At 41.2% G+C, this 10,568-nt stretch overlaps 1 protein-coding gene across 5 annotated transcripts; it reads right to left on the reverse strand.

The window, feature by feature from the left end:
* Positions 1–127: 127 nt before the first annotated feature.
* On the reverse strand, positions 128–9,218 carry LOC112256488 (heterogeneous nuclear ribonucleoprotein Q). 5 transcript variants are annotated; one of them, XM_024429781.2, is made up of 12 exons: positions 9,061–9,218; positions 7,391–7,550; positions 6,507–6,625; positions 6,292–6,399; positions 6,062–6,175; positions 5,649–5,825; positions 5,405–5,540; positions 4,547–4,752; positions 4,180–4,329; positions 3,959–4,080; positions 3,429–3,772; positions 128–1,439 (listed from the first exon to the last, which is right to left on the reverse strand). In XM_024429781.2, the coding sequence occupies exons 2-12, from the start codon at positions 7,536–7,538 to the stop codon at positions 1,414–1,416; spliced, it is 1,650 nt and encodes a 549-aa protein (XP_024285549.1). In that variant the 5' UTR covers positions 7,539–7,550; positions 9,061–9,218; the 3' UTR covers positions 128–1,413. The 5 variants fall into 5 exon arrangements, with proteins under 5 accessions (XP_024285549.1, XP_024285548.1, XP_024285547.1 ...); XM_024429780.1 differs by having other exon boundaries at positions 128–1,442; XM_024429779.2 differs by having other exon boundaries at positions 3,402–3,772.
* Between the last annotated feature and the right edge of the window lie 1,350 nt (positions 9,219–10,568).

The raw sequence follows: 10,568 nt of genomic DNA on the forward strand, positions 1-10,568 counted from the left end.
GTGATTGTGTGATGCGCATCAGAAAGCTATTAAAAAAAGCTATAAACCCAGGGTATTTACACTATAATCAGTGCATAAAATGTGTGACATGGTTTAACAAGATGTCATACAGAGAGTAAGACACAGATAGAAATCAAAAACTTTATTACAAAAATAAGTTACACTCACCTCCATTTTACAGTATAAAACAATTTATTTGCAGGAATGCAAAAACGTGGTTGGCCACCAACAATAGTTTAAAACTGCTAACATTTTTTCAAAAGGTGGTTGTAATTATTTTATTGAGGGAGTTAACAGTGTACAAAACCGGATGAATAGTTCAGTCTCCTTTTCGCTATACATGGAATACGAATAACAGCTGCAGTATCCCTTTTACCACTGTATGATCACGATCCCCTTCGAAACAGCTACAGGCACACATGCTCGCTGGCTGGGCAGTATGGCAATTCCTTTTTAATCAAAAGACTTGATTACATAGTAGCTGGCTTAGAGTTAGAGGGATCATTCAAGATGTCACATGATTGGGATATTTATTTTACAGTAAAGGGGATGGTACTGAACATAATTCTGATCTATTCTAAAAACAATAAAAAATAATTGGGAGTGGCAAAGGGACACTGCAGGGCTTTTTCAAAGGCAGTTGACACCCTTGTTGATGTTCAAGCCTTTACAAAAGTAACATTTTCCAAACTATACAACCAGTAACTACAATAATCTGAAGAAGCAAGGTGGCTTATTCAGTTCAAAATAGGATAAAAGCAGGGCTTGTTCAGTCTCATCATATGAGATTATTTTTGCATGCCCAGTTTGACTGTTTGCCATGTCAGAGCTGCAGCAAGTCCTTTCGGTTGTGCTGCTGCTCTTGTGCATATTTTGTAGGAAACAAGCCCTGCTTTCATCAATATAGTTTCCCTATTTACAGTACAGGCCGGGTAGTTTAATCCTCTGTACTGAGGTAGTTAACCAACCCTTTAAAAAAGACAAGTTCTGAAAAGAACCACTTTCCTGGAATGCCTGACTTATCCATGCCAGCTGGTTACACCTAAAACCTGCAAATGTTCTCTTCAAACATCCAAATCAAACAATTAAGATTAACAGGGATATTCCAACAATAAAAATTGTGATTAGCACAAAAATATACAATAGCATCAAGCTCCTTTGAGCCACTTCAAACTAAGAAACTTAAAAAGTGCAAATTCTTCAATAATTATTTAAAATGGCATTTTTTGGGGGGTGTGGGCATACAGGGGGAGGCAAGTTTTTCTAAATAATCCGCTGATTGTTTAGGTGGCAGTTTGGGGGAGATGCTTCTGTAAGGCTGGAATATTGGACCATTTTGCTGACTTTTCCATCCGTATCCATTGCAGCTTCTGGTGTAACCCAACACAGTAAGTCAGTCTTCATAGTGACAGGTCAGGACCGGCCTCGACCCCTTTTCCCTGCTGACCAAGCAAATAGAGACAGAATTGGAATGGAATTCAAAATAATAATAAAAAACAAATCACAACACAGAACATAAACATGACTAATGACATCCAATCATGTAAAATTACATTTAAAAAATATATATATATAGATTAGGGTGACCCTAAATCTGCAGAGGAGCAGACCTTTCAGTTGGTGCTCTGAAAGGTGACACCTGTCAAGGTTTCGACCTAAGGTCAAAAGTCAGGTGTGTTTTCAAATGTTACGCATACATACCCATCACTAATATCCATCACTAATTTGAGGAAGTCTTCTAAAGACATGGACAGAAATAAATAAAAATATCAAACATGTCCAGTCAGATCTTCGCAGTAAACTATCAGCGTAACCAGAGTTAATCCAGGACAGAATATACATATTTTCATCATTTGGACACTGAAAGCCAAATACATATCTGTACATTGAAAATTACCAATTGAATGTGAGGCTCAGCTTTCAAAAGACAAGGAATAAAATGGTGACGTCTGCAGACCTGCCAACATTGAATCATTTTTACAAGTATCACTTCAGCGTGGTGGCGGCACCCCCAGCTCCCATTACAGCACGCGTCGACACCCACACTGCTCAAATCATAGGCAAATGCGCCTCCTTTTTTTGTGCTAATGTTGGCAGAAGACTGGCTCAGTAGGAATGGTAGACTAGACTGTTATGGGTACTTGGTAAGTGGCTGCTCTTCAGTAGATAACTAGAAATATGTTTAAATGTACAAAATCAGGGCTCTCCCTAGGATTTTCTGACAAGGTGGTGCTGATGTAGGCTGGGTAGGGGGTGGTCCAGAGGAAGTTAGAGGATTTATCATTTTTTTAAAACCTGTAACTGCCATTTCCTGAAACATAGTCTTAAAGTACATCAAACAATGTAGTCAACATAAGTCTTGTTTGATCCTAAAATTAAAAAAATTCTGTTAAATTTAGGGGGTTGATTATTCTAATTAATACGTGTCTTTATGTGGATAGTCTAGTGAAAGTGTAAAACGGGCTTAATTTAGTTTGGGGAGAAAATTCTGAATATAATTAAATTACTGGATGCAATGTAACATTCAGTAGTCTGGTTTACTGTAGGCTATTTGGTATATGAAACTGAACTAGGCCTTTGAGCTTGTTTCAGATCTCCATCCCTGACATAATCTGTCAAATTAGGTCGGACTACTAGGCTGCCATTCATTCAACATACCTTGGTCATTGGCGAACTACCTATTAGCACGTCATTAGCAGCCTACTGTTGACAGCTATATCAAGTGGACAGACCAAGAACTGACTAATTAACATAGGCCTACTACACTTGAACATAACTTTCTGTGAAGGACGGTATTAGCGTAACAGTTCTCTCTGCCATGTCTATTGCCATCCACACAGCGAACTACCGCAACACTTCACCGTTTCCTTGCTCATCAATGCGCTCGCGCCTACTACCATTGCAGAGATCAAAGCATGTGCGACCAAGAAAGTGTTCTCGCTAAACGCTGTAACTAACATACAATTCTGGAAAATGTAGTCGGCAAACAGTTCGTTCTCCATTTTCCCCTCACACATCAGTAGTATCAATGGATGAAGTGGATTGGTTCAGTTGTCAAAAACCACAATGTGCCAACTAGAAGCCTATTTATTTTAGGGTTGTTTTTCGTACCAGCGTACTTTGACATCAAATTGCATACATGGTACGCAAGATACATGCCTGTTGGCAGGTCTGCATCTATATGATTCCTTACTTTCAAGGCCTATATTTTACACAGAATGCAAATTGCGAACTACAGTCAATTTATGCCATAAGGAAGAAATTAATGCAGGCTGAAAACATTAGTTTAAGGTTATTCAAGTGTGTGTCTGGGGGGGGTGGTAAGTCCTGCCCAAATAGTATGTTTGCATTTTTGTGTAGCTGATAGCAACCATTTGCCAACACATCTAGGCCCTATTTACCCAGTGCCCCTTTGGTCCCCTGCACACCTCTGCTCGATCCAGGGCCACTTCCACCTCGCTGAGAAAAGCCACCCACTCTGCCCCTGGGCGTGGCAGCTCCACGGCCCCGGGAGGATAGGGTGGCACCACCACGGGCTCCGCCTCGGGCCCCTCCTCGTCCTCGGCTGGGAGCTTGGAAGTCCTCATAGCCGTAGTAGGGGTCTTCATAGCCACCCCGGTAGTTGTGGTAGTCGTAGCCATAGTAATCGTAGTAATCTTCATAGCCGTAGTAGTCATGGGGGTAAGAGTAGCCTCCTCGGCCGCCACCTCGTCCCCTGCCTCTTGTGGGAGGTGGCATGTGAGGTGGGCCGTAGTAATAGTAATCGTCATACCTGGGGAGAGGATATTCTCTTGTTTAGTAACTGTACAGGACGCATTTGCGCTTGTTAGATCACGTTAACTTTTCTATTCAATCATTCAAAAGAAATCAATGGTGAAAGGCCGCCCAACAACGAAACTATAATTTTGGCCCGTATTTGCAGGTCTCAAGTAATTGAAAATCAATTGTCTTTGCTTACATTTGTGTCTTAGCCGCTTGTCTCTGGGCTTTGCGTTCTTTCCTCTTCTGGTCAGGTGGCTTTGCAAAGACTATTTCAATGTGCTCTCCCTCCAGGTCTTTCCCATTCAGGTCGGCCAAGGCCTGTCAAAAGAGGCAAGTTGAATAACTACACAAAAAACAGCCATTGTTACCAGTTTTGTGATACATTGGTGAGAGTAATATAAAGACTCCAGCATGTACCTTGACTGCACCGTCTCTCTCCTCAAAGTGGATGAAGGCGTAGTCTTTCAGCTTCTTCACCCGCTCCAACTTGCCAAAATGACTGAAGGCCTTTTCAAGTATTTCCTCCGTTACAGTGCTCGCAAGGTTTCGGACAAACAGCACTTTCACCTGGAAGGAAAATGGTAGTGGCTTATCAATTACACTTAAAGTCTGTGTCTCTGTCCTGTCTCATACACTGGTGGTTACTTCCATTCTTACTCCCTGGTAAACAACGTCGAAATCAAATCAATGTTAACTCGGAAATATTTCACAAGTTTAATGGATGGACAATACAAAAACAATTTATCACAGGCGAAATGAGTCCTGTTAACTTTGCTCCACTTACCTTGGCCATGACCTCAGGATCAGGGTCTTCTATGGGGTCAGCCCACTCCACAGTCACCACGTTCGCCCACACCTTGACCTTGCCACTCATCAGCCGGCGGCGGGCCTGAGCGGCAGTTTTGTGGTCTTCATATTCCAAGAAGCAAAAGCCTCTGTTCTTTTTCTTGTCTTCTGGCTGATGGTACAGTATGACATCGTTAAGACCCTCTGTTGAAAGAGAGGCAGAAGGGGAAAGGCATAAAAAGGTATCCTAGCTGAACAGTGACCGGTGCACAAGAAAGCTTGCTCCATCTCCATGCAAAATGCTAAGCAAAAAGGAATGGAACGGAGTTACTCTAGAGAGTACCTTACTAAAACAGTTGGCAGCAGAACAAAATATCACACATTCATGGAATGTTTCCTTTGGTTTAGTCAAAACATTTAGTGTCCCCTTTCTTTGACACATTTGTTCTCTTTGGACAAGTCTTGAGACCATGGATTTGTGCCTAGTTAAGTGCAAAGTGTCCAGTCAGATCTTAGCGGTAAACTATCAGCGTAACCAGAGTTACTCCAGGATAGAATAGATGTATTTCATCATTTAGACACTGAACCCTGACATTGGAAATGAGCAATTAAACTGTTGAGCAAATATAGCCCAGATTTACATAGCATACCATACATAAACCCAAACTCAGACTAAATGCAATCTAACACACTAGCGGTTGATCATGATTGCTGCATTCAGTAACATAAGGCAATGTTTAAACATGGTTGTCAAAGTCAAAGTAAATATAAATCTTTGTCAAGACCGAATATGAGTGGCCAAGCAAAATGTCAATTTGTCCCAGAAGATCATTCAACAAAAAGAGGTGCTGCTTACCCGTGACTTTGGCAAATTCTTCCACAATCTGCTCTTTTGTTTTACTCTTGGGGATGGAGCCAACGAATAGTCTATTATTGGCCACAGAGATGCACACACCAATGTGTTTGCCGGGTCGAATTTCATTGTTGTTACACTGTGGAAAGAGGGGAGTGGGTATGAGAGAGTGCATGACATGTCATGATTGGGTGGGCTAAATTCTCCATTCCTATCATGAGAGAGGATTTCAACAAGTGGTACATACCAGCTTGACAGCCTCCTGCGCCGCCTCTTTAGTGCAGAAAGTGACAAAGGCGTAACCTCTGTTCAGGCCACTGAGGGGGTCCATCATCAGACGCAGGTCCCAAATGGGGCCGGCTTTCTCAAACAGAGGGACCAGCTCATCCTCAAATAGATCTCTAGGGATCTTGCCAACAAAAATCTGAGATGAAAGCAAAATTAGGTTAACTTGGTGTGAAAGAAACATTGGGCCATTGTTACGCAATAAATCTCCAAAATACAGTCAGATCTTAGCAGTAAAACAGCGCAATCTGAGTTACTCCAGGAAAAATGACACATTTTCATTATTTGGACAGAATGCAGAAACACTATCATACACACTTAAGTAAACTATAACACACTAATCAAATACACCATTGAATTATTGTAGAGACATACCTCTGTACCAATTGTGGGCTGTGCCCCTGTGTGAGCAGAATCTGGAGGGGGGCCTCCATACTTCCGCTGACCTGTTGTTACATCGAGCGTGTAGCCAGTTCTCTCCAGCAGGGCCTGTTTATTGAAATAACATGATTGAAGTCAAACGCCTTCCAGAGAACAACTGCACAGTATATGATAATGATGACATGTTTCCATTATCACTTCAAGAATGTTCGTTAAAACCATACTTTGATTTTGGCCTCATCTGGTCCTTTATTGGAGTCTGAGACTTTGGTACCCTGTTTCTCCCTCTGTCTATATGTCTTCATAACTCCACAAAGAAAGGCACTTTTGTTCTGTCGATGAAAGAAAAATCGGTACACTTTAGAGGGCGAAATGGTAGCATTTGATTTCAAGACGTGATCCCATATGCAATCAATCCACCATCCCTCGCCATACATACCTGAACATGTGAGAGGTCGCTGTCCTTGAACTGCAACAGAACTTGCAGAGCACCTTCTTCGTTGAACTCTTTCAGAGCCTCAATCGCTCTATCATCTAGGTCACTGTGCGATACCAAACCTGAGGGACATCAAAAAAACATTGGTTACTAGCAGGAACAGAACTACGGGATGACATCTTTTCAAACGGGTCTAGCCACAATGCATGTTTGGGGGTATCAAAGTTAATTTATTTCTGTGACTTCTTTAGGGATTGCTTAAATTTGAATAATTTGCATAACATAAATCAGAGAAAAGGAACCATCTCAGGAGACCGATATTTTAAAATGGACAAAGTGCATTGAGTAAAAGCACTTTCTTCAACCTCTGCAGAACTCATCACAACAGACATGATGTTTTAACTTGATATGGCAGTCCTGTGCACTGTACGCCCCTAATGAGCTTGTGCACATTCTGCTCTTGGAGGGCCCATCACCTGTCCCAGCCACCGACAGCTGCTGCCATTGTTGCTGCATGTGCCCATCTGGCTGCACTCTGCCTGAGACTTTCCAGAGACCTCTGCTGAACTGTGGCCTAACTCTTTGCTCATCTGTGCTGCTACACTTTAATTATTGAGAACACAAAGTGTCCATGACACCAGTGCTCTGCCCAGATATACCTTTAAGACAATGGACATGTACCCAAAACATTTATTTCACATCGATATTGGTGGTGTATGAATTCTCTTTTGTCCATTACACTGCAGTACCCATTTTGGTAGGAAACCACAAAAAGTTGCTTGAGGATCCCAATTCCCACATTCAAAGTTAATGTAAAATATGACAGCACATGCAATAGCAAAAGTATAATTTGTGTACGAATATGCTGGATATTCAATGTGCCTTACCTGCTATGTAAATTTCATCTAGTTTTTCAGCAACTTTCTGTGGTAAACCAGCTTCTAATAAAGTCTGGAAGTGTTCAGAATGGGTAACTGCAGCAGTGGTGTCCATTGGTTCTTCTGGACCATTTCCATTAATATGTTCTGTGGCCATGTCTCCAGAAATCTGTGCAAATGCAATGAGCCAAATTAATCCTGGTTCAAGTGCAAGACTGTTGATAGCTTTTTTGGGGGGAGGTGTCATGTGCAACAGGCACACATGTGGGTTCATGTGGTCCATTAAGAGTGGAATCAGGTCACATTTCAATTACGATATTGAAATTTACATGTCTGTATCAATTTTGAAAATGCTGACACCCAATAAAAGTATAAATTGCTATGTATGATAACTGCATACCGTATACTTATTTTCGTTTGCATGTGCAATGTATGAGGAGAGTTAGCATAGGCTACATGGTGAAATGTGTACACGTAATGACACATTTCCCGCCTTTGACTGTGTTAGAATAACAACTTGGCACAACACTATGGCTGCTAACATTACGTTAATCTCCCGCTGCGTACAATGGCATGGCCTGATTGCTAAATTATAAATTAGCCTACTGATTGCAGACTTCAGCACTAACTAGCTAGCTGATACACGTGTTCCTTCGGTAGAGTACCGCGACAGAGTTTCTAAGCCACCCGTTTCCGGTAACTAATAAGGCAATCCGCAAGCATTTGTGCAGGAGCAAATTACATGGTGTGGCAGACTAACGTTACATCTATCTAATTAAACATTTTGATAACGTGTCGCAAACCACTGATAGCAAATTTGGCTAGTTAGGGTAAAGGAAGCAGTCTAACGCGAAGCCATTTCAGTTTGTTCTCATGCAAAAAGTATTAATTGCAGCCAACTAACGTAACGTTTGCGAACTAGCTAACGTTTACCCAATTCTCTAGCTAAACCTGACAAGCAACATCGTTACGTTTTCATATTTAACTTAATAATTTAGCTAGCTATAACCACAAGTGTTCAGACATTGTTAGCCAACGTCACCTAGCTGCGTTATCCATAACGTTAGCTACCCAGCAGCCAGCTAAATAATAGCACGCCAAGTTCAATAATCACGGTCCTCCAACCCTGTCAAGTCACAATAACAAACCTAGCTAGTTATCCATACTAGCTAGGCAGCGTTAGCGGAGTGACGACCAAATGTTTTGCTAGCCAAATTGGTTACGCTAAACTAACGTTAGTTCGCGAGTTGAATCAAAACTATCTGACAAAGGCAATTATCTCGAAGTTTACACGCTCAGAGGTTAGCTCCCTGGTTGGCTGGTTCAGTTGGGTAGTGACAACGATCAAGTCATTCATGATGTAGCATAATTATTCCACTTGGCTGAGTTAACTAGCGACACCATTAAAACCGCGAAAGCTCATATGTAGTTTGATGGTTGACTTAATTCGGCTCGACATGTCCATATGTGGAGCAGAGAGAGGCCTTGTAGTATGGTAACTAGCTAGCTTCGTGGTTTGTCAACGTGCCGCCACATAGGGAGAGTCCATTTTCAAAAAGCCGGTCTGGAGAACCCGTCCCAACCACCCGTTTCCACATTGTTTGAAACACCACACGCTCAACTACTTTAGCTATAAATTGTGCTATGATCACGTGACCAGTTAGTAGTATTCATCATACCTGCCGATGGATCACCAACTTGTATGGTGTTGATTATTTCGGAAGGAAATTTTGATAATTACAAGAGGAAAAGTGTACAACTCCCGGCACTAGTTCGGCTCCACTCATTCACTCTTGAGGATGTAAAATGGCTGCCACGTTCACGCTGCGAGTTTTGTCTCGTCAATGGGGTTTCTTAGACACCCATGCACGGGCTTGCCTTCTATGCCTTTACTCTACAGTAGATTGGGAAATGATTTGTATGTAGTGCTACAGTGATATTTTGCCTCTGATTTTGCATTAAATGGCTTGAATGACAAGAGAGAGGCGAGGATTAAAACTCAACATTTCTGTAAAGCTTTTGAACAATAGGCTATCATAACAATGTTCAGCACCTTAGCCTAAAGTATTGTTAGAATTCTAAATATTTGTTAACAGTATATCAGTCGTTTTATGTTTTGGGTCCATTCGGGAAGTTTTGGAATTGAAAAATATCCAATGAAATTTAAATTGTGGAACTGTACAGTTCTTGAATTAAAATGTGAAACTATTCCTGAAATGCCAGATTTTACATTTAATAAACCTTAACCCTTTTCAAATATTTTATAAACTGGTTGGCTGTTCTTGAGACCATTGTGATGGCTAACTTTATTACCATTTTTTAGACATAACTAGTGTCTCAAATAGTGTCTCAGTTATGTTTTTACACAGTTCAGATTCTATTGAATTCCACTGAATATTTTAGAAGAACAATCAGGCACACTGATTTGTGCAAACCCCTGAGGCGTAGAGGCCGGTATTGTTCTCTCAGTCAAACTGTCCTGGTAAATCAGCATGGGTTTTAATCACTAGTGCACACTGAAAACGTAGCAAAACGGAAAACACCTGTTTCTTATTGGACAAGTTCAGTCTGTTTTCTTCAGTTTGGTGCCTATAATGAATATGACCCTGCTTCTAGTGAGTTGAAATCATAATTGGTTGAGAGAGAGCCGTAGTAAAGAAACACCCTTGAAAATGCCTTTTTCCACCACAGCGTGTCACCCTCTTCATTGGCTTGTTTCACACACTTATGATGTGAACAAAGAACTTCAACAAAACAAACAACCAGGCCTATACAGTGTTCACAAAACCCAGTATAGTTTGAGTAGATGAGGATTTGCTGATGAACAGCTTTGATAGTCATTGGTTCTAAAAAAAATATATATTAAAAAAAACTGCTAAACTGGCACTTGTGAGCACATGCTGGATTTATGCTTTTCACTCCTCCGACAGACCTTTTCTCAGTAAGGCTAATGCTTGGCTTTATCAAATTTTTATCCTCTAGCCTCTATCCTATCAAGATTGCATGATACTCCACCACAATCTTATCACTTACTGTTGCTATGAGGAGTTGGCTCGAATGCCCAGAGTTTCATATTTTACCAGAGCAATTTGAGCATGACCTTTCCTCATTCATAAGCTATGGAGCATGAGCAAAGGGCATGACCAATGTCATTATGCTGTGCCCCTGTCATTCATGAGCTCTAGGA

Source organism: Oncorhynchus tshawytscha, linkage group LG08, assembly GCF_018296145.1.
Source record: "Oncorhynchus tshawytscha isolate Ot180627B linkage group LG08, Otsh_v2.0, whole genome shotgun sequence".
NCBI lineage: Eukaryota > Metazoa > Chordata > Actinopteri > Salmoniformes > Salmonidae > Oncorhynchus > Oncorhynchus tshawytscha.